Raw genomic sequence first — 25,320 nt, forward strand, 5'->3', positions numbered from 1 at the left:
TAGGTGTGGTCTATCGTATAGCCTTGCTAGGTCCGCTCTAGCCTTAGGGTTGTCCTTTGACTTGTCAGTGTCCATGAGTGTTGCCCAGAGAGCTTCGGTGACATTCTTCTCAGTGTGCATTACATCAATGTTATGTGGCAGGGCCAGGTGCTTAAAATAGGGAAGCCTCTCCAAGCCCAACTTATGAGTCCACATATGTTGAACACCATACCCCACGAAACCAACTCCGTCTTCCTTGGCGACAAGACCATCTATCTGAGCAAGAACCTCGGCGCCAGTCATCTTCTATGGTTCAGGGTCTATCACTACGACACCTTTCGTAAAGTTCTTAATGTCTCGTCTGAATGCATGGTCAAGAGGGAGGAATTGTCGATGTTTGTCGAACAAGGAAAACTTGCCACCACTCTTCAACCTAATGAACTGTAGAGCTGCCTTGCATACCGGGCATGGGAACTTCCCGTGGACACACCAGGCGCTGAATAGACCATACGCCAGAAAGTCATGCATCGAGTAGTGGTACCAAACGTGCATTGTGAAGTTCCTCTTTGTAGCATGGTCGTATGTCAGTACCCCGTGATCCCATGCACTGATCAACTCATCAATCAAAGGCTCCATGAACACACCCATATGTTTCCCCGGGTGACCAGGAATTATCAGCGACAAGAATATGTTTTGACGTTGAAGAAGGACGTTGGGGGGAGATTGAGGGGGATAATGAAGATTGGCCAACAAGTGTATGGGGCCGCCATCATTCCAAAAGGATTGAACCCATCTATTGCAAACACAACATGCACATTACGAGCCTCTAGAGCTTTGTCAGCATAAATGCCATCAAATGTTTGCCATGCTTCACCATCTGATGGATGTACCATCTTGTTAGGATTGTATCGAATGCCATTTTTGTGCCATGTCATCTGTTTCGTGGACTCCTCGCTCATGAATAGCCATTGGAGTCTCGGTATGAATGGAAGGTACCGTAGGACTTTCATGGGGATTCCAAGCTGCTTCTTCTGCCCATCACTAGATTCTACCTCCACATACCTAGAGGACTTACACTTTGGACAGTACTTTGCTTCCGCATGTTCTTTCCTAAAGAGGATGCACCCGTTCTCACAAGTGTGTATCTGCTCATACGACATCTTAAGAGCTTTGAGGAGCTTCACTGACTCGTACATGTTCTTCAGCAGCGCGTGATCTGCCGGAAGCAGGGTCCCAAAAACTGTCAGCATACTATCGAAGCAGTCTCGACTCATGTTATGCATGGACTTTAACCCCATTAAGCATCCAATGGCATCGAGTTGAGAAACATTTGTCTTGTCACGAAGGGGCCTCTTAGCCGACTCCATCATGCGATAGAATGCCCTTGAGGTTTCCTCTGGCTCCTGCTCCTCAGTTTCGTCCGTACATCGTTCACCGAAGTGTGCTTGGTGGAAGTCATCCATCATGTCTGGTACCCCGCCATCACTATCAAACTCCTCCAAGCGTGGCCTCAATGCCTCATCTCTAATACGATGGCCTTCACCATGGCACACCCACCGGGTATAGTCTGGCGTAAACCCAAACTTGCAAAGATGTTCCTCAATGACCTTCCTGGTTTTCCTATTCCTGTTTGCACATTCGCTGCAGGGACACCACACCTCTGTCGCTGCTTGAGCACCCACAACAAATGCTTTGTCCAAGAAATCCTTAGTCTTCTGTATCCATTCACGAGTGACCTGATTCTGACTACGGCGGCCTGTGTACATCCAATCACGGTTATCCATCATCTACCATATATATAATAGAGTAATATAACCATCAATAGCATATGCACCGCTTGCCTACTATCTAATAGGTAGGGATAGGTCCTAATCCCACCTGTGGATGCGTAGATGAGGTTAGTTTCCATGCTCCGCTCCAACCCGAGATAGAATTTCGGCAGCACATCCCCGTTGTTCTCCCGATACATGTCCTGGAAGGGAGAGTGTGTATCCGGAGAACAACAAGGAGGTGCTGCCGAAACCCCATCTCGGACTGGACCGGACCATACAAACTAAACCATCTACGCATCCGTGGGCTGTCCAAATAACGTGGACAATCCGAAACAGATATAGTCGTAGATATGCAGAGATCCGCATACCTACGACCGTATCTCTTTCGGACAGGAGACGCCTAACTGGTTTACGCGATCTAGCTACGGTTACGGACAAAGGGCTTATACCTAGGGTGGCGGTGGAGTGGAGAGGTGACGCAGTGCAGGCAGACCCGAAGGAAGACGCTCGGGGTACTCTGGGTCCCCTCCGTCGGGCTCTTCTCTGCAAAACAAGAAACACAATTTATAAGTTCAAAATTTTGGCAGAACCTCCCCTGTACGGGGAGGCTTCCAAAACCTGCAAGGAAAAAGACAGCATGATGGCCGACATCCACAATTTCGGCACGATGGCCGACACAGCGACATATGGCATGATGGCCAACACATCCACAAAAGGCACGAAGGGCCACTAATCCAGAAATGACACGAAGGCCAGCAACAGGCAGGAGGGGGGCTTTACCTTGGGTGGCAGTGTAGTCGGGCGACGCGGAGTCGGGATCACCCTCGTCTTCGGCTAGACGCGGGGAAAACGGCGACGACCGCTCGGCGTGACGCGACGACGTGGGGGCGTGACGGTCGTCGGCCTCTCCTTCTCCCCTCCTTCTCCCCTCCTCTCTTCTCCCTTCCTCTTCTCCCCTGCTCTCCCTCTCCTTCTCCTCCTCTTCTCCCCTCCTCCTCTCTTCTCCCCTGCTCCTCTTCTTCTCCCCTTCTCCTTCTCCTCTCTTCTCCCTTCCTCCTCCAAATGCTCTCTGCACGGCCGGCAGGGGCGCACGGGGCCGGCCGGGGGTGCGCGGGGCCGGCCGAGGACGCGCTTGCTGTGGGGGTGGGCCACCGACGGGCGTGGCCGGGGGGCAGCGGCGGTGCACGACCACCGGGCGTGGCGGGGGACGATGCGGCCCCGACGACGACGGTGCTCGGCGGGCCAGGCTGCTGCTCCGGCGGCGCGGGGACAGGGCGGGGGCTGCCTCCGGTGGCGCGGGGATGGGGCGGGGGCGGGCTACAGCGGCGCGGTGACGGGGCGGGGGCGGGGGAGAGGCTGCGGCGGCGTGGGGGACCAGCGGCGGCGGCGGGATGCGGCGGCGAGAGGAAGGGGATGCGGGGCGCGCGGGCGAGAGGAAGGGCTGAGTGGGCCGTTGGGGTGTCCCGACCTGGTCTATGTGGACTGGGCCTTTGCCGGGGGCCCAGATCTGGGCTCTCGGCAAAGTTTTTTTTATTTTTTTTAAAAACTCTTTGCCGAGAGCCCTTTGAGGCTCTCGGCAAATACAAATTTTTTTTTGTTTTTTTCCCAAATTTTTTCTGGTGGCTAACAATAATATTTAAAAGACATTTAAAATTTGGAGCTTTTTTTATTTTATTAGCGATATTTAATAAGTTTATTTTATTTACTTGAATTCTTCCCGGTAATTCAAATTTGAACTACAACTGCATCGAATATTGGAATTGAGTGATTCAAAAAATCATATTCATGGTATTGCATGTGAGACTTTTCCCTGTGTGCCCTTATAAAAGATCGTACTTCCCTGTGTGCCCCTGAAAAAATTCAGCGGTCTTCAGCGCCACTACTTTAACTTTTTCGTGTCATCCATGCCACTTCCGTCAGTTTGGGCTCTAACGCCGTTAAACTGCAGGTGTGAAAAGACGAAAATGCCCTTAAGTTCAAATATGTTATTAATTTTTTTTGAGCATCTTAACGACTTCAAATGAAAAAACTCAAAACTAGAAAGTTGTAGATCTCGTCGAGATCTATAATTTTCATATAAATTTTTTTTTCATTTAATTTCGCAAAAAAAATAATATGATTTTTCTAAGATATATTAATCATATCAAATCATATTTTTTTTGCGAAATTAAATGAAAAAAAAATTATATGAAAATTATAGATCTCGACGAGATCTACAACTTTCTAGTTTTGAGTTTTTTCATTTGAAGTCGTTAAGATGCTCAAAAAAAATTAATAACATATTTGAACTTAAGGGCATTTTCGTCTTTTCACACCTGCAGTTTAACGGCGTTAGAGCCCAAACTGACGGAAGTGGCATGGATGACACGAAAAAGTTGGAGTAGTGGCGCTGAAGACCGCTGAATTTTTTCAGGGGCACACAGGGAATTACGATCTTTTATAAGGGCACACAGGGAAAAGTCTCATTGCATGTGGTGTGAGACCGTATCCAGTGATAGATGCCAAATTTGGCGCATCGTTTTCACGGAACACGGCGAGGAACTTGCGTGTAAAGTATTTTTAAATTATATAAAATGGAAACGAAGTCCGAAATTCACGAAACTGGTCGAGGTGTCATTTCATCGCATGTATAGGCTGTGATAAAAAATTGAGTGGGTTTCGAGCAAGTTACGACGTCCGATGCCTAAAAATACTTTACACGCAAGTTCCTCGCCGTGTTCTATGAAAATGATGCGCCAAATTTGGCATCTGCACTGGATACGGTCTCACACCACATGCAATACCATGAATATGATTTTTTGAATCACTCAATTCCAATATTCGATGTACCTGCAGTTCAAATTTGAATTACCGGGAAGAATTCAAGTAAATGAAATAAACTTATTAAATATAGCTAATAAAATAAAAAAGCTCCAAATTTTAATATGTACTTTAAGGTACAACAGTAAACCTAGGGAAAAAATTTCGAAGCAAAAAAAGCAAAAAAAAAAAAAAATTTTGCCGACGGCACAGAAACGACACTCGGCAAAGTAATTCTTTGCCGAGGGCCAAATTCTGACCCTCGGCAAAACAGACGACAGGTGAAGGCCGTTTGCCTGCCGTCACAGGTTTACCGACGGCCATGTTTTGCCGAGAGCCGGACCTCGGCAAAGATAAACTTTTGCCAACGGCCTTTCTTTGCCGACGGTCGGACCCTCGGCAAAGGGCCCGGTTGCCGAAAGGAATTCTTTGCCGACGGCCTGGCCCTCGGCAAATATGGTTTTGCCGACGGCCTACCGTTGCCGAGGGCCGACTCTCGGCAAACCTTTCTTTGCCGAGAGCCCGACATTTGGCTCTCGGTAAAGACGCTGGCTCTTGGCAAGGGGCCTGTTTCCGGTAGTGAGGTCACTCCAGTGGAGAAGGCGGTCCGCGCGCTAGAGAAGGCCGCGGTGGGCGGGACATGCGGTGGAGAGGGAGGAAGAAGGGCGGCCGCGGCAGGCCGGAGGCGCGATGGAGAAGGAGAGGAAGACGAGCGGCCGCACTCGGACGCGGTGGAGATGTTGGCCGGCAGGCGCTCGGACGCCGTGGAGAACGCCGAGGCGGCGTGACGGAGCACGGTTATGGCGCTGAGCTAAGTTTTTTCTTGAGACTGTAGTGATTGGAGAGCCTAACCTTTAGCGTGGCCCGCAGTGTGGGACCCCCAGCCCAGATCTCTTTGGGTCGGCGTCGGCCGGCCGAAACTGACAGATTCCACGTATACACGTAGGAATTAGGAAATCGACGAGAGGAAGTTCGCTCTTCACAGGACACGACTTGGTTCCCCCAATCTATGGATCTTATATCTACGTATATATCCACGAGAGACCTTGCCTCCGAAAATCCAAGTTAGCATGGCGTCGCCACGCACACGGCTGTCGTCGGAGCTGGTCGACGACACCATCATAGACGTGCTCCTCCGCCTCCCGCCGGAAGGGCCAGCGCACCTGTTCCGCGCCTCGCTCGTGTGCAAGCAGTGGCGCCGCGTCCTCTCCCACCCCGACTTCCTCCGCCTCTACTCGCGCGTCCACCGAACCCCTCCGCTGCTCGGTTTGTTCAACCTCTGCTCCTCCGACTCCCACCCCGGGCCTTGCTTCGTCCCAATCCCAACCACGGCAGCGGGCTCCCCCTCCTCCTCGGTGGCCGCAGCCGACGGGGGAGCACTTGCGATAGACCACTGCCCTTGGCGCGTCCTCGACTGCCGCCACGGCCGCATCCTCCTCCAGCGGCGATACGTGGCGGACGACGCTCGCGCCTTCCTCGTCTGGGAACCCATCACCGGCGACCGGCACGAGCTGCCCTGGCTCAACACCGCCTCCAGGACGTCCGCGGTGGTGCTGTGCGCCGTCGCCACCGACGGCTGCGACCACTCCGGCTGCCGCGGCGGCCCTTTCCTCGTGCTCTGCGCTGACGTCGGCCTCCACCGTACGCCGGCCGTGTGGCGCGCGCGTGCCCGCGTCTACTCGTCGTAGCTCCGCGCGTGGGGCGTGCCTGCTCACTTCACTGGTACATAAACAGGCTGTACTCCCGGTTGGGAACCCCCTTCAGTCCCGGTTTTGGAACCGGGAGCATGAATCCAGGACTAAAGGATCCCTCTTTTATTTCCGATTTCGTGCCCGGGACTAAATGTCCACCTTTAGTCCCGGTTAGTAATACCAACCGGGACTAAAGAGGCCTCCCGGCCTGGCCACGTGGGTCGTCTCTTTAGTCCCGGTTGGTATTACCATCCGGGACTAAATGCTTTATTTTTTTTTCTTTTTTTGTTTCTATTTTCAATTGATGATTCGTTTTGGTTTTCGAATAGGTTTTCGAATACGCATTCTACGCTGCTAATAATATACGTATTCTACACGTTTATAATGTTCGAACATTTTGTACAAACTAAAGTATGAAACTAACTTATATATTACATGCATATACATATATTGTACGTAATTTTATGTACATATAATATATATATATATATATATATATATATATATATGAGTAAAGTGCACCAGCGGTCCCTAAACTTGTACCGCTGTGTCATCCCGGTCCCTAAACTTGCAAATCGACCGTTTAGGTCCTCAAACTTGTTCATCTGTGTCATCTCGGTCCCTAAACTTGTTCGGCTGTGTCATCCCGGTCTCTAAACTTGCAAATCGATCGTTTAGATCCTTAAACTTGTTCAGTTGTGTCATCCCGGTCCCTAAACTTGGTTTTGAGTCTCGTATGGGTCAAAACAGGGTGATCTAAATACTTTATATCAAAAAATAATTCATAACGTTTACATATGAACTCGAATGAAGACAAACTTTATATCAAAATTGAAGCCCTCGACGCGATCTATGACTTTGTAGTTGAAAAGTTTTTGAATTAAAACTGTTTAGGGTCCTAAAATATTATTGTATGTTTATAGATTTTGAAATTCGAAATTTAAAATTAAATTTTGGGACAATAAATCACTTCAAACAAAAAACTTTTCAACTATAAAGTTGTAGATCGTATTGAGAACTATAACTTTTATATAGACCATATCAATATCCAATATTGTTTGTTAATTTTAAATTTCAAATTTCAAATTCCAAGATTTTGAAATTTGAAATTTAAAATTATCAAACAATCTTGTATGTTGATATGGTATATATGAAAGTTATAGTTCTCAATACGATCTATAACTTTGTAGTTGAAAAGTTTTTTGTTTGAAGTGATTTAGTGTCCCAAAATTTAATTTTAAATTTTGAATTTCAAAATCTATAAACATATAATAATATTTTGGGACCCTAAACAGTTTTAATTCAAAAAATTTCAACTACAAAGTCGTAGATCGCGTCGAGGGCTTCAATTTTGATATAAAGTTTGTCTTCATTCAAGTTTATATGTAAACGCTATGAATTATTTTTTGATATAAAGTATTTAGATCACCATGTTTTGACCCAGATGAGACTCAAAACCAAGTTTAGGGACCGGGATGACACAACTGAACAAGTTTGAGGACCTAAATTGTCGATTTGCAAGTTTAGGGACCGGGATAACACAGCCGAACAAGTTTAGGGACCGAGATAACACAGATGAACAAGTTTGAGGACCTAAACGGTCGATTTGCGAGTTTAGGGACCGGGATGACACCGCGGTACAAGTTTAGGGACCGCCGGTGCACTTTACTATATATATATATATATATATATATATATATATATATATATATATATATATATATATATATATATATATATATACAAATAAAGCTTGCATTGTATATTCTATCATATCCTTGGGATAACAAATTAAATCTGGTTTGGCTTCCATGTTTCGTTGACGTCATTGTAGAACTCGCCGGCGGGGTTGAGGACCTGGTCATTAAGAAATCCTGCTATAGTCTCTTGAATTGCTTTCAGTTGGTCACGTCGTATGACTTTTTCCTTCAACCATAGAGTCTTCAATAAAAGTTAAAGGAAAAGTATTAATATATATATATATATGTGTGTTGGTCACGTGATTACTTATATATATGAGCAACAAAAGAAATTGTAAATATATGATTATATTTATATAACGTACTTTGAGGTTCTCTTCAGGAGTTCTTTTTGAGTACGCCATGATGAACTCGCAAACATAGTATCCACAGTAGTTGTTCTCCTGTTCTTTCCTTAGAATCCACCTTTACGAGAAAAAAAGATCCAGTAAATTGAAAGCATGCATGGTGTTAATTGAATTATATATATATATATAAATGTAGCTGGTACTTACTTTGTGTACGATTACATCCAGTGGCGCTTTGCAATTTTCATGTGGTGTTCCTCAATGAAACTTTTCCAAACACTACGTCCAATAAAATAAAAAATTAATTTGGCCTTTAATAATTATTGCAGTTAAGAGATCGGGATATATATAGTTGCTAGAGAGACCAAATTACCCTTGGATAATATCTATCATATCTTGGTACTCTGTTTGCTCTTTTCTTAACGAGTTTAAGATGCGCAACCGACTATTGGCCATATCGATGACCATCAATATCCAGTGATTGCTGCATATGTTTTTATACACAAATATGATCGACATTAACTAGAGTCAACATATGTATATGTGGGAGATATCTTAGCTAGTAAGCAAATAATTGAACAAATGTCCATATGATCGACATTAATTATTTAACACTCACTTGAAGTTGTAGGGAAATAGTATGTCCTTGTTTTATTGGTTCACTAAGAACCTCAGGAGATTTTTCTCGAGTCCAGCTTTCCATCCAGTCGGAGGGGGATCAGGGTGTTTGAATACGACATTTGGATCAACGAAACCAGCATCGTTATCCTGTCTCTTTCTGAGTTCTGTCATCTTATATCTGCATATATAAAAATATAGTGTGAGGATATATAATTTATATATATACATGTAGCTTTATATATATACACTTTAATAGTAGAAAATAATCACACTTACAGACAATAGCAGCTAATGAGACTTTTGTCGAGAGAGTCCAGGTGGCATAGTTGGTGTAATTCTCCAAACTCGACATATATAACGTCATCGCCACGGAAGTAATGTTGGTTTCTAATTCTGATAGAAACAAAGTTCTCTCCCCGTTTACACGCCGCCATGTACCACTTGTTTAGCAGGTACATTTGCGTACCCAGTTCACCTAAGCCCTCAGGGTTGTATAGACTCTTTCCATGTTCAAATTTCTTCCAAGGGTCCACTTTCAGAGCAGATGGTCCTTCAGCGAGCACTTGGGCAAGGTCCAAACCTGTATCCTCATAAAACAGAACCAGTTCCTCAAAATCAACGTCCGGTAAGTCTAAGTTTGAACCATATTCATCACGAATGACAAGAGGGGGGACTGATTGTTGCGATTGTTGTCCGAGTTGTGCAACACCTTTTCCTGCTCTAGTCTTTTTCTGCACCGCCTCAAATGACTTGGTGAGAGCGCGGTCGTAGTCCGATTTTGGCTAGGTCTTTTGAGATTCCTGCTTTTTCTGGTCCACCTTCTTTCTTAGAAGATCTAGAGCTAGGTAGAAGTACGGTTTCTCCGGGTTCTCCTTCGCTTGTCGTTGCTTTCTTACATTTTTAAGAAATTTTTCACATCTTTTTGTACTCCAGGCTTTAATTCTATTTCACTTTTCTCATAAGACAGTTTTCGGGGAATAACTGGATTAGAGGAGGCTTTCTTCTTTGCCGGTTGGTGGGCCAACGGCTTCATTTGTGGGGCGGAGCTCTTAGGAGCTGGAGACCTCCTTGGAGGCGTTGGAGACCTCCTTGGAGGCATTGGAGACCTCCTCGGAGGTGGCAGCGGTGGAGACCTCCTTGGAGGCGTTGGAGACCTCCTCGGAGGTGGCGGCGGTGGCGGCGTTGCATAATCATTGCCCGGAGCACTATGATAATCTGGAGATTGAATAATTGGACTTAGGTTGGTGGAGGCCCTGCTGTGTGATTACAAAAAAGAATAATTATATAAGAAATTGTTATTATTAATCATGCATGTCAATAGAAAATTTGTGAAAAAATTGTTTCATTCACTTTTGTCCACACCTATTGTCTGGCAGTTGAGGAGGCGGCGGTGGACTAGAGACCCCGGGAATAATGATATAGCGCTTGCGCCATAGTATGAATGTCTTCTCTGCTTCTCCTAGAGTCTTCTCCCCATCACCTCCTGGAATGTCAAGAGGCAGATTACTAAAACCTTTGTTAACTCTATCCACTGAGACGCTAACATATCCAGGTGGTATTATTGCCCCATGGATTCTTGGTGTCTTGGTAGGATCTGGAGGAGAAAAAACATCGAGAGCCACCATAATTGTGGCATTCTCTTTTGGAATATATAGCTCACATGATGTAAATGGTGCAGTGATGTCATCCACGGGGAAACGTAGCATTGCGTCATCTTGATTTGGTAACTCCGTGGAAGCGCAGCTGCTTTTCAACTTATCAGGGGGGCTAATAATGTTGATTTCTGGATCTGATGCCTGCCTTTGGGCACTCATTGCTATTTGCACTTGCTTTCTAATTTTGTCATGCATTCTAGCTTGCATGTCTTTTTCGCGCTCCTGTGCTTGAAGCAACGCCTCCCGTGACTCACGAACCAATTTCTCCAACCTGCTGATCCGCGCTGCATCCTCATCCTTCCTTCTCTGCTGGCTTCTGTAGGTATCTCTGTCATCAGGAAACCATGCTCCCAAGAAATGTTCCGTCCTAAACCTCTCGTTTGGCCACTATGTTCAGCGGTCCCGAGGGCATACGTCAGTTCATCCTTCTCTCTATTGGGCCTGAACGCACCAATAGCTTTAGCTTGTAGAGCATAAGACAATCTTTGTGTTGCTCTTTCGAGTTTTGTGCCATGAACCAGCTTCCCGGTCTCTAGGTCCAGTCTTCCCCCATGAGCGAAAAACCAATTCTTCGCGCGTTTGGGTCAATTGAGTGATTCTGGTGTGATACCCTTGGCAAGAATGTTCGCTTCCATTTTCTCCCACTTGGGAATGGCAGTCGCATAGCCACCTGATCCTATGCCATGGTGGTATACCTTCTGTCGGGTATTCTCTTGGTTCCTTCTCACCCGTTCCTCACCCTCTTCCGATGTCTTGTACTGTACAAAATCATTCCAGTAGAGCCTCAACTTCTCGAGCGGGCCGCTAGTATTGAAATTGGGCGTTAGGTTCTTGACGTATTTCGTGCATAGGGATTTCTTCCAAGTCTGGAATTGTGTGGCCATCTTCTTCATAGCTCACTTTCGAACTAGTTCCTTCAATTCATCATCGTTGATAGCATCATAATCATCCACTTGCAACGTGAAATGTTGAAGGATATCATCCCAAATTAAATTCTTATCAAGATCAGAGACAAAACTAACATGACGCTCGTTGATCTTTTGCTTCCATTCACGGGCACTGATCGGAAGTCTGTCCCTTACAAGGCACCCACAGTGTTGCACGAATTTCCTTGCATGTGGACCAAGTGGTTCGCCTGTCTCAATATTGAATTCCGATATTATGTAGCGCCCCTCCAATGGCTTTTTTGGGCCTCGAATTTTTTTGCTTTTCGCCGTTGTGGTCGTCGATCCAGAGGGCTATGTATAAAAAAAAAGAATAAATAAATATCATGTGTACACATAATAGATGATAGATGTTCAAATATATATATAAATATATATACCTCGCCAGTATTTTCTTGCATAATATTTTCTTGGTTATCTTCAAGAGCCAGGTATTGACTCCCGTCATCTACATCCTGCTGGTCACCATCAGCAAATTGAGTGCCGGTGTTGATAATATCCATCATTTCTTCATCCATGTTGTCTCTCGGGGCAGCCATCTAACTTTTACTCCACTAGATATATCTACAAAAAATAAAAACTATATCTATAAAATGGACTCCTGTAGGACGTGCCACCTCGAGGATAGTAACATTTGTAGATGACATTTGTAGGTCTGAATTTATCAAATATCCATCAAATTCTAGCTCAAAAACATGTTTAAATAAGTAACCATCCGTACTAGTTGACCTTGCTTACGTGATCATCTCGGCGAGCATTTCTCCACCGGCCGCCACCGTACTTGGCTACGGAAGAGCTCTGTTTCTACGAGGAAGGGAACACGGTCTTCCATGACCGTTGTCGCTCTCCCTCGTAGAATCAAAGCCCCTCCTTGACGTCTGTTACCACTCGGCAGAGAACATGCTAGCCGAGATTAACACGGTCCGCAAGTTCAACTAGTTCATCAATCCATGTTTCTGCACAGCCTAAAATCTTAGGACATCAATCCATCTTTAGTATGGATTATTTGAACCCACCTCTTACTAATAGGTGGTTGGATAATTGGCTTATGTTTGAGCTATTAGGACCTATTAGTATCTCTTCACCAACTTCTCTGCTCTGGTAGAAGACCTCCAACCAGAGCCACGGTTGTCATTCCATACTAGTTGTCGACTGCTACCCCGCCTCCAGCCGCATTTACCCATTGGCACTTCAACAAAGGTACCTTAAAAGTAGGTGCATAGTTTAGTTCCCATATCTCCTCTATGCGGCCATAATATGTTTGCTTATTTCCATTAGGGTCGGTGGCATCTATGCGGACACCACTATTTTGGTTGGTGCTCCTTTTATCTTGGGCTACTGTGTAAAATTTATTCCCATTTATCTCGTACCCTTTGTATGTGAGGATATGCCACGATGGCTGCCTAGCCAACAAATATAGTTGCTCATCAATACTCTCATCACCCTGACATTTTTTTTGCAACCAGTCGCTGAAAGTTTCCATGTGCTGACGTGTAATCCAAGCTTCAGACTTCCATGAAAACTCGGATCGGAGCAACTCTTTATGTGTCTCGATATACGGATACACCAAGGAGGAGTTTTGCAGAACTGTGTAGTGTGCTTTATTAAAATAATTGTCCTGCGTACCAATATATGTTTTCTTCCCTAGTGTCCCCTTTCCACTTAGTCTCCCCTCGTGTCACGATTCAGGAACACCAATTGGGTCAAGGTCGGGAATAAAGTCAACACAAAACTCAATGACTGCCTCTGTTCCATAGCCCTTGGCGATGCTTCCTTCTGGCCGAGCACGGTTGTGAACATATTTCTTTAGGACTCCCATGAACCTCTCAAAGGGGAACATGTTGTGTAGGAACACAGGACCGAGAATGCTAATCTCCTTGACCAGGTGAACTAGGAGGTGTGTCATGATATTAAAGAAGGAAGGAGGGAACACCAACTCAAAGCTGACAAGACATTGAACCACATCATTCTATAGTTTAGCTAGATCCATTGGATCGATTGCCTTCTAAGAAATTGCATTGAGGAATGCACATAGCTTCACGGTGGCTAGACGTACATTTGGAGGTAGAATTCCTCTTAATGCAACTGGAAGCAATTGCGTCATGAGCACGTGGCAGTCATAGGACTTTAAGTTTAGACATTTCTTCTCTGGCACATTTATTATACCCTTTATATTCAAGGAGAATCTATATGGTACCTTGATGCTTGCTAGGCATTCAAACATGCTTTCCTTCTCTTCTTTGCTAAGAGTGTAGCTGGTAGGACTTAAGTAATGACGTCCATCATCTATCTTCTCTGGATGTAGGTTGTCTCATTCTTTCAAACACCGTAGGTCCTGTCGTGCTTCAAGTGTGTCCTTAGGCTTCCCATACACACCCATGAAGCCTAGCAGGTTCACACAAAGATTCTTCGTCAGGTGCATCACGTCGATCGCGCTATGGACCTCTAGGACTTGCCATTAGGGTAGCTCCCAAAATATGGACTTCTTCTTCCACATGGGTGCGTGACCGTCGGCGTCGTTTGGAACAGGTTCGCTGCCATGTGCCTTTCCAAATACTACTTTGACATCCTTGACCATATTGAGTACATCCTCACCAGTTCGGTTGCCCGGCTTGGTCTGGTGGTCTGCCTTACCTTTAAAATGCTTACCTTTCTTTCTTAGGGGGTGATTCACAGGAAGAAATAGACGATGGCCAAGGTACACGACCTTTTGACATTTTTTCAAGAATATACCTTTAATGTCATCGAAACAGTGCGTGCATGCATTATATCCCTTGTTTGATTGTCCTAAAAGATTACTTAGAGCAGGCCAATCATTGATTGTTACGAACAACAATGCTCGTAGGTCAAAGTGCTCCTATTTGTGCTCATCCCACACACGTACACCTGGTCTGTTCCACAAAAGTAGAAGTTCTTCAACTAGTGGCCTCAGGTACACATCGATGTCATTACCAGGTTGCCTTGGGCCTTGGATGAGCACTGGCATCGTAATAAACTTACGCTTCATGCATAACCAGGAAGGAAGGTTGTAGATACATAGAGTAACTGGCCAAGTGCTATGACTACTGCTCTGCTCCCCGAAAGGATTCATACCATCCGTACTTAAAGCAAACCTTAAGTTTCTTGCGTCATTTGCAAACTCCGGGAATTCTCTATCGATTGCTCTCCACTGGGACCCATCAGTAGGGTGTCTCAACATATTGTCTACCTTATGGTCTTCTTTGTGCCATAGCAACAAATTTGCATGGTCTTTGTTTCTGAATAGACGTTTCAAGCATGGTATTATAGGAGCATACCACATAATCTTGGCAGGGATTTTCTTCGTGGGACATTCGCCTTCAACATCACCAGGGTCATCTCGCCTGATCTTATACCGCGATGCATGACATACCGGGCATGCATCTAACTTCTCGTACTCCTCACCACGGTAGAGGATGCAGTCATTAGGATAGGCATGTATCTTCTGGATTTCTAATCCCAAAGGACAGACTACCTGTTTTGCTTTGTACGTTGTGACGACCAATTCGTTATCCTTCGGAAGTATCTTCTTTTGGATTTTCAGTAACTCCCCAAATCCCTTGTCAGATACACCATTCTTTGCCTTCCATTGCAGCAATTCTAGTGTGGTACCCAACTTTTTCTGTCCCGCATCACAAGTTGGGTATAGCAATTTCTTGTGATCCTCTAGCATGCGCTCGAACTTGATCTTCTCCTTTTCACTTTCGCATTCTCTTTGTGCGTCACGAATGGCCTGACCAAGATCATCAGCGGGCTCATCTTCTGCCACTACCTCTTCTTCAGCTTCCCCCATTGCAGTATCATTGAAGGCACCATATTCAGCAATAATGTCATCATCGTCCCATTGTTCTTCTTCACCTTCTTCTATTACAACCCCGGTTTCTCCGTGCTTCGTCCAGCAAATATAGTTTGGCATGAAATCCGACTTCAACAAGTGTGAATGAAGACTCCTTGAGCTAGCATATTCCTTCAAATTCTTACATATGGCACATGGCCAGCACGTGAAACCATCGCGTTTGTTTGCCTCGGCCACACGTAAGAAAGAATGCACGCCCTCAATGAACTCTTGGGAGCGGCGATCAGCATTGTACATCCAATGCCGGCTCATCTGCATTACATAACATACATACCATATTAAAATCTAGAATATAATTAGTTAATTATAGGACATGCATGTCACCACACAAGGTATTAATTTATGAAAGTCTCGCTACAATGTAGACAATCTCAACTATCAGTAAAAAAATTAAAGCTAAAATGCACTTCAGCAGCATAAGGATTTCGTGACCAATCCCAACTAAAACAGATAGATCATGCGTTTGTTCAACATCTATGGGCTTCTTCCGCAGGATCACTGCCTCATCAGCCGCCGTAGCCGCCTGTGCAAGAGAGTTTTGCACGTGTTCAACATACTCTTCCTCCCAGTACCAGCCTGAACATCCAGTGCCATCCTACTGAAATTAAAACAAAAAATTAGAACTTTAATCACAATCATCATGAAAATAAGTATAAATTAACCATAATCATCAAATGCGACAAAATAACTTACATTATGATCCGGACACTTGTAGAAGATACGGCCCTTGTTGGGACACTCCTTCCTCACCTGGTACTCCATCACAATCTTCTCCTCACACTTGCCGCATGCAATGAGAGGGAGGTCCGGCCTCAGTCGCTTTTGAACCCGATGAGAGGCCGAGGACCCGATTCTCCTCACACTTACCCTTCATGACGTTCTACTCTCCGGGTGTGCATGGTTCATAGGCGTATATAGTAAAGCCCCTTGCTTGTTTGTAGTCACCCTTCCTCTGAATATATATATGGCCTCTATGTTCTGAACTTCTCCGTATATATGACCTATAACCTTCTGATAGATAGTAATTCGTACATTTTAGTTGAATGAACACACATGCATGGCCAATATAATTATTCATTTTATTTGTAAGGTTCAACTAACCTTTTCATGGCCAACACTTTAATTTTATATTGCTAATATTTTGTCACTACTATGAATAAATCCCAACCTTGTCAACTTTTTGAATTGCACTGATGATAAGACATGCAATAACTCATTTGTAATGTTAATTAGTAGTATATATAGATGACTTTTAACTTGTATATGTGCTTGTTACTTTCCAGATTGGGCTTGTGGAAAATCGCCATTGCCAGCGGAGATGGACTAAACATTACTAAGATATAGTTGGCCTTGGCCCCATTGGCCAAGCTGAATCTCTGTTGGCATGTTGCAAAGCTGAGATGCTTTTAAATGTTTATTAGCGTTATGTTTGGTAGCAGTGGCGAAGCTAGAGCAAATCAGAGGACTTATCGATGTGTAGACTTGACCGGCAACTATGATGAAAAATTGATCTACTCAACGGCATTCCATTTTTTCTGGTGCATCCACACCTAAGATGATGTATATAGCTTCGCCACTGTTGGGTAGTTTAATTTCTTGTAGCATCTGCCATCATGGCCAATTATGGATCTTATGTTTTTCCTCCATAGTTTTATGATCATGACTATGAAAACTAGGTTTAGAGTTAATGTTAGACCTAGTTTGTTGCACTATAATCCATGTATATAGAAATGAACATAACACCACGTGAGAAGTGCTCACTTGTTTGGTTTTTTCCACTAGTCGGGGTCCACGTTGATAGTTCCCTTGTTCCAGTTCCAACCATTACCATTTTGCTTCCTTATTAATTTTTTTCCATGCAGTCAAATCACCCTTCAACTTCACTACTACAGATATGACTTTCACTGTCGGCTGCATCACTGCTGGATTTTTAGAAACCGACCGTGATAGCCCATCATTGTCGGTTTTTTGCTAAAACCGGTAGTGATAGGACCAACCGATATTGATATTTGGGTCTTCACTGTCGGTTCATATCACTGTCGGTTTTAGCCAAGAACCGACAGTGATATTGGGTCATCACTGCCGATTTTAGCCAAGAACCGACATTGATAATATCACTGTCGGTTCGTGGCTTGAACCGACAGTGATATGCTGCCAGAAAACTTCATAAGTTTCTCATATGATGTCCGATAAAGACGAACTTTATATCAAAGTTGTAGTACTCGATGAGATCTACATCTTTGTAGTCCAAACTTTTTTAATTTGAGATCATTTGGATGTCCAAATATTTTCATTTAAAATTATCTATCTAACAAAAATTACGTTTGATTTCTAAAATTTAAAATTTGAATTTTTCAAACAACCTCGGATGAAGAAATGCTCAAAACAAAAGTTGTAGATCTCGAAAAGTTATGCAACTTTGTAGTTGACAACTTTTTTATTTAAAATCATTTACTACTTTAAAACACGGTTTAGAATTAAAATTTGAAATTATTGAAGAACTTTTATTTCTGTTTTTAATCTCTAGCTAAAACTTATAACTAGTCTTTCTCTCTCGTACTAACTTTAAATTTGATGATTTTTTTCCTAAAAATTTCTAAAATCATGCTCTATCAATTTATTGTGTTCTTACAGCTATTATTTTATCCTTCTTTTCGTGTGACTGTGTTTTATTTATTTAAATTTTGAATTTCAAAAAATGGCAACTTCAAACATTATTTTGGAACACTAAATGATTTCAGCTGAAAAAGTCATGAATATAGAAGTTGTACAACTTATCAAGATCTACAACTTTTATTTTGATCATTTCTTCATCCGATAGAGTGGTAGCAACATTGTTCACAAAATTTACATATCTCTCTTATAGTTTCATAAACTATAAGAGGGATATATAACATTTGTAAGTAATGTTACTACCACTATGTCGGATGAATAAATGATCAAATGACCAATATAAAAGTTGTAGATCTCAGAAAGTTATGAAACTCTGTAGTTGATAACTTTTTGATTTGAAATCATCTTGTCAAGGAAAACTACATTTGAATTTCTAAAATTTAAAATTCAAATTTTATAAACGACCTCGGATGGAGAAACTGCCAAAATAAAAGTTGTAGATCCTAAGAAGTTATGAAACTTTGTAATTGACAACTTTTTGATTTGAAATCATCTTATCAAGTAAAACTACGTTTGAATTTCAAAAAAATTGAAATTTGAAATTTTTAAATGACCTCGGATGGACAAATAGAAAAAACAAAAGTTGTAGATCTCAAAAAGTTACAAAACTTTGTAGTTGACAACCTTTTGATTTGAAATCATCTTGTCATTGAAAACTACGTTTGAATTTCTCAAATTTGAAATTCAAATTTTATAAACGACCTCGGATGGAGAAACTAACGAAATGAAAGTTGTAGATCTCGAAAAGTTATAAAACTTTATAGTTGACAACTTTTTCATTTGAATTTGTTTAGGGTCTCAAATACTTATTTAAAAATCAGATGAACATAAAATGGCTAGGACAAAAATATCATTTGGACAACTTGCAGGTGGAGTGGTTAGGGACCGAAGACGCGAAACTGTGTGCCTGTCCTATGGGGCCTCTCCCAGAATTAAAAAAAATCCCTATTTTCCAGTCTGTTTTTTGGATTTTCTAAAAACCACGTCACTATCGGGTTTTTTTATAACCGGTAGTGATGAGCTCCATCATTACTGTCGGTATGCCACTGTCGATTTAAAATTTGGTAGTGAAAGATATTTTTAAACCGACAGTGATGTGAAGACATTGGGTAGTGCTTATCCTATGTCCCACTTGTTCTTTAGCTAAGATTCTTTTTTCAACATGATATTGGTACACTGGAAAAAACTTATCATTGCTACCGACATCTACTGCGGAATGCTTCTCCGGTCATTGCCCCCGCCGCCGCCGCCCGCGCCTGACCGCGCCTAGATGCCGCCTCGTCTCCGTCACCATCTAGCTACTGCCAGCGGCCTCAGCGGTAGGGTGGATGATGAGCAGCATCGCCCCTGTTGCTTCCGGCGAGCCGAGGCTAACGACTTCTCAACTCTGCTAAGAACTGGGAACACCGCCTGGTTCTGCCGGTCACCCTGAGCGCGGCCAGGATCCTGAAAGCAAGCTGCTCGATGATTTGCCACGGCCATGGCTAGGCGTTCCTAGCGCAACCTAAGATACAAAGGTGTGTTTCACCCTGTCTTCCTCTCCCTTTTCTGTGTCCTCCATGGATTTGTCTAGTATCTCCTTCGCCCCGGGGCTCACGCTCCAGGAGGAAATTAGAGTTGGGCTGGGCTTCCTTTCTCACGTCCTGTCATTGATCGATCCTCCTTCACCCTGGTGGCAGCGTTCGGCCGCTGCAAGTTTAGACTGCAACTGGAGTCTGCTGGTATCATGCTCCAGGCTGCTATTGGTGGAATTGTTGCCCATCTCTCCGTTTTCCAGCTTGGGGAGCGCACATTCAAATTTCTTGTCTCCTCTCGTAAGGTTGGCCTGCTCATTGTTCGCCTCCATTCCTTCAGTTGTGATGCCTTCAAAGTTTACTTCTTCCTTTGGGGTAATGGGGGTCTTAATTGGAGATCGGAGTACAGCAAATTTCTCCTTGAAGAGGCCAATTCTTGGTCCTTTGCTTCTGCTCGTCCGAGCCGCAAATCCTTTGTAGATGTAGTTAAATCTACTCCTCTTTCTGGTGCTAACGTCGTTCCTTTGGGTTCACGGAATGGTCGTCCATCTATGGTGACGACTCGTCGTTCGGTATTTGACCGTTTATTTGTTTCCCCATGATCTTCTTCCTCGGCTCCGGTGAGGCGCTCAGTGTTCAAACGACTTTCCCCTGCTCAGTCCATGGCGGTAGACAGGTCTCCGACAATAGTCTGCAGTCGTTGTCTCTCTAATGGTCATTGGAGAGTCAACTGTCGCTACCCTATCAGATGCCGCGCGTGCCGGAAATTGGGTCATGTGGCCGCCTGGTGTATTTACTCTGAGGATTTTGAAACTAGAAAAGATCCTGCAAGAATCAAAGGCAAAGCGGTTCTGGCCTCTAATCCTGGGATGTTTTCCATCGAGGCTAGTGCTCAGCCCTCCACCTCCGAACCACCCGTCTTTAATTCGTTCAGAGACATGGCTCGTTCTACTTGAGCCGCAAAGGAAATTGTGCCTCAATCAATCCATGTCCCCTGGCAGCTGCGGCCCAATTCCACTAAAAAGGACCAAAATGCAAACAAACAGCACATATTTGAGGCACCCAGCACAGCTAGCTGGAAGCTGCTCGCCTCTCCTTCTTCTTGCTGCCCACCTCCTAGCGCGGCAATAGTTGACAGTGAAGAAAACCGCACTGCTGGGACTCACCTTGTTTCATCTTCCACTACCCAAACCAATCCTTCGCACACGGACATGGCATTCCAACGTGCTGATCCCGAGCCATTCATCCCAGAACAGATGCAACATGAAGACATTCCAAATCGCGTGTTCATGGTTCATGCTGTTGCCCCGGCAAGGCCTCCGGCAAAGAATGAAGATCTTGCAATCGTCACCTTCGATCCCCTACCTGGTAACGCTCTTCACTTTGGTGCTATAAGGGGAGTGATCAGAGATTTCCTTCGATTAGAAAAGCGTGTTGCTTATGAAGATATCCAGCCAACACATCTGGGTCAAGCCCTTGTGCGCTTCACTCATGCTTATGACCGCGACACACTGGTGCAAGAAAGCCCACATGTTTATGATAATGTCAACGTTACCTTCTGTAAGCACGATCAAGGTTTTCATTTTTGGAAACTAAAATTTATCGGGGGTCACAGATAAAGAGGATAAACAGGATATATCGGAAATATCGGACCAAATTCAAATAAAACTTAATTTGAATTTAAGTAAATTTAAATAAATTTAAACAAAATTTGTATGAAAAAGATAGATATTTCCTTATCGGCACCTATGGATAAAGAGGATATATCGGAAATATCAGGAGATTTCGGCCGATATTGGAAACCATGAGCACGATGAGGGTAGGAATTGGCGTAGGGCTCAGTTCAACCATGACTGTTGGCTTCTTTTATTGGGTTTCCCTAACGATTACTGGTCTGAAAGGCATATCCAGAATGCTCTTGGTACTTTTGCTAAGGTGTTTTTGTGGGAGGCAGATGATAGATTACTGACTAGGCTGCTTGTGAGGGCTAAAGTTAAGGATGTTGAAAAGGTTCCACATTTTATAGTTTATGAAGACCCTCACAATGTGGATGGCGAGTAATGGACAATACAGTGTGAGGTGTTAAAGCATAAGCCACAAGATGAGGGTCCTCCAGAAGAAGATCCTATTCCTGAGAACGTTGACCTTGAGTTTGGTCCACCATATGATTTTTTTGGCTTAGGTCAGCCTATCAATGGTCAGAATGCAGAACAAAACCAAGGTCAGAACCAAGGCGCCTGGAACCCTTGGCCAGCTGATTTACAGGCTCAAAACCAGCAAATGCAGGAGCCGCCAATGCAAATGGACCTGAATGAAGTCCCGGTACATGAACCAGAAGAGCATATAGATCTGAACCAACCACCGCGCGCTGGATGAAGACCTGCACCCAGTAATTATAAACCCTGTGGTGCTAGTCCAAGGAGATAACTTCATTGAATCAAATGAAGTGATGGCTCAACACCTGCTACAACAGGAAAATGAAGTGATTCTTTTGAACCCTGTTGAAGAAGACATGCAGGCAGCTGATGACTTGCAGTAGGAGCCTCTGAATATACAGGAGCCTCTGAACAACATACAAGCCCCACCTATGTCTCCCGTTAACTATCTAGAAGAGGAGATTCCACTAGACCAGTTGATGGGATCAGAGGATGAGAACTTTCCTGATCAAGAGCAAGGACTGAACCTAGGTGATCAGATGATTCAAAACCAGCAGGATATTGCAGTGGAAGTGGAACTGATTGATCAGAATCTGAACCAACAGATGATTGCAGTGGAAGTTGAACAGAATGAACAGATTGAGCAGAATGCACCGGTGGGGAACATACCTAATAAAGCAGCTGTCTTTCAGGCCATGTTAGAAGACAACAACCAACAGGCTCAGCAAGACCCACTCAATCAACAAAACAACAAGATGCAGGTTGGGATGGCTCTGGTTAGAATGGATGAGCTTAACTCTGTCTGGAACAGGGCCAAGACTTCAGAGGCAACCAGACTATGGGCAAAGTTCTTCTCTTCAGATAAAAACTCTGCCATACAAGTACAAATTCAAAGCACCTGGGCAAAAATTTTTACTGTCCTATTGCTCTCACCTGACAACTTTCAATGGACAAAAAATCTGCTATCCAGTAAAATACCACAACTGTTACAGAACGACAATGGCAGCATACAATTCCCAATTCCTAGCTCTTGCCCTCAAAATAATTTCTCTTGTCTGGCAGCAGAAGATGATGAAGACCAGAATCTGGAAAAAGGAAAGCAGGAGGAACAGACAGTGGAAATGGTGGACTCTACCTCTCCTACATAAAAAAAGAGAGCTGGTATAAAGAGCGCAGCAATGGTTGAGACTGAGGTAAGAAGTACCAGATTAAAATCTGTCAATAGAGGGTTTAAATCTAAAGGCTGCTCAAACAAAAAGTGTCTAGCTTGTGAACCGAACCCTCCAATTTTTTTTTTTTTGAAACACAATGGCAAGAGCTCTGCCTTTCCATTAAGATAGGAAAGAGAGTTTATATACAAGAGCTGTAGAGATCCCCGAGCAGGACAAGGGGGTAAAGAGGTGAAAAATTTGTACAGTCGTCTAGGACGATTACTCTCCCCAAGAATGAGCCATCTTCTTCTGAAGGATGTCCTCTTTCGTTCTTGAGGCCACCTATATTGCCGTTTCGTGGGTGTTTGTGAATATTTTTCTATTTCTCTCTTTCCAAATGTTCCAGACGGTGTAGATTACCAAGCCGTTGAAGCACTTTCTGTCGTCCTTGGTTATCTTGGATTGGACCTCTTCCCACCACGAGATCAAATGGGTTGGATCTTCGGCCGGGAGGATTATGCTCGCATCGAAGTGTTCCCAATGTAGAATGAGATTCCATACTGCTCTGGTGAACGGACAAAGCAAGGCTAAGTGGAGGCACGTTTCCAACGGGCGGCTGCATAGGGCGCATCGGTCTTGGTGTGGCCAACCTCTCTTTTGTAGATTATCCGCAGTGAGGATTTTCTCTCGCGCCATGGTCCAGACGAATACTTTGCACTTGTTTTCAGTGACTGCTTTCCATATGAGATCACTCCGAAATGCTCTGTAGGAACCGCAGAATTGTATTCTATAGGCCGATCGGGTGGAATAGGCTCCGTTGGATGTCCATTTCCAGGTAATGGTCCAATTATTAAAAATGAAGTCATCAAAAAGCTAGCCATTGAATTCTGCAACCTTGATCACTCTGAAATCAATGATGAAATTTTACAGACAAAGAGAAAGAAGACTCATCCAGTAGCCAGAGCAAGAATTGTTAGAAACCAGCCTAAAGATGGTGAATCCAGCAACATCCCTGGAGAAGAACAGGTTGCAGAAGAAGGAACTCAAGCTCTTCTCCATTTGTTGGAGAAGCATCAGGATCACCATGATTCTGAAGATGAAGCCTGAAGGAAGAAATGATGAAGATGTTCATAACAGATTTTGTTTTATCTGATCTCCCCTATAGCATCATCTGTAGGATGGTAGATCACAGTCAATCTCAGTTTCTTTTATCAGTAGTCTGTATTAGGCAAGAGACCTGTAAGATGTTTGAAACAGGGCAGACATGTCAGTCAGTGGTCACTAAGTTGAACCCTATGAAGTTTAAGGGATTACCAGTTATCTTATTGTTTAATTATGAGTGCCAATTTATATAAATCCTGGAATGTGTTGTGCTGGAATGTGAGGGGCTTGAATGCCACTAGAAAATGGGATTCTGTTAGAAATAAAGTGGTAGAGGCCAGCTGTGAGGTGGTTTGTTTTCAGGAAACCAAAAAGGACTACTTTGATTCAGATTTCATCAGGAAAATTCTACCAGTCAGTTTTGATAGCTTCCTGTTTGTCCCTTCTGAAGGTGCCTCAGGTGGTTTACTAGTTGCTTGGAAGTCATCCTTGTTTGAAGGAACTCTGAAATTTTCCAACACCTTTGCCATGGCAGTTCAATTTCTTTCAAAACAGGATGATTCAACCTAGAATTTAATGAATGTATATGGTCCATGCACAACTGAGGGAAAGAGAGAATTCACAGATTGGCTAAAGTCCCTGGATGGACTTAATACAAGAGGAAGATTGGATGCTTCTCGAAGATTTCAACCTTTACAGAGTGCCAAAAAACAGAAACAGACCAGGGACAGAAATTGCTGATATGTTCCTTTTCAATAGCACCATCAGTTTATTGGGCCTAATTGAGATTCCACTTCAAGGGAAAAAATACACATGGTCTAACATGCAATCCCCTCCACTCCTTGAAAAGCTTGATTGGGTCTTCACAAATGCTTCCTGGACCCTTTCTTTCCCCAACACCACCTGCAAAGTTTTGGTGATGGAAATATCTGATCACAAGCCCATGGTCATTACCATCTCTACAGCTATCCCCAAAGTTCATATCTTCAGATTTGAAAATTATTGGCTTCAAAGACAAGGCTTCAATGAAATACGGTTAGAAAGCTGGAACAACACCATTGCCTTGCCTGATAAAGCTAGAAGCATTACCAAAAAGTTTAAGTCCTTGAGAAGTGCTCTAAGAACTTGGAGTTCAAAAATTTCTAATCTGAAATCCTCCATTGCTAACATCTCCCAAACCTTGCAATGGCTAGATGTAATTGAAGAATACAGAGATCTCAGTCTAGAAGAGTGGAACTTCAGATATATTCTCATAGAGAAAATGCTTTCTTTGCTAGAGCAACAAAGGATATACTGGAAACAAAGAGGAAGCATCAAATGGGTGACCCTAGGTGATGCTGGCA

General features: G+C 43.8%; 1 protein-coding gene across 1 annotated transcript; it reads left to right on the top strand.

Annotated features, from left to right (window-relative positions):
* The first annotated feature begins 5,620 nt into the window (after positions 1-5,620).
* Positions 5,621-6,238, top strand: LOC136543232 (uncharacterized). The gene has a single exon (XM_066535735.1). The coding sequence runs from the start codon at positions 5,621-5,623 to the stop codon at positions 6,236-6,238; it is 618 nt and encodes a 205-aa protein (XP_066391832.1).
* Positions 6,239-25,320: the final 19,082 nt, after the last annotated feature.

This window comes from Miscanthus floridulus, chromosome 3 (genome assembly GCF_019320115.1).
Source record: "Miscanthus floridulus cultivar M001 chromosome 3, ASM1932011v1, whole genome shotgun sequence".
Taxonomy (NCBI): Eukaryota; Viridiplantae; Streptophyta; class Magnoliopsida; order Poales; family Poaceae; genus Miscanthus; species Miscanthus floridulus.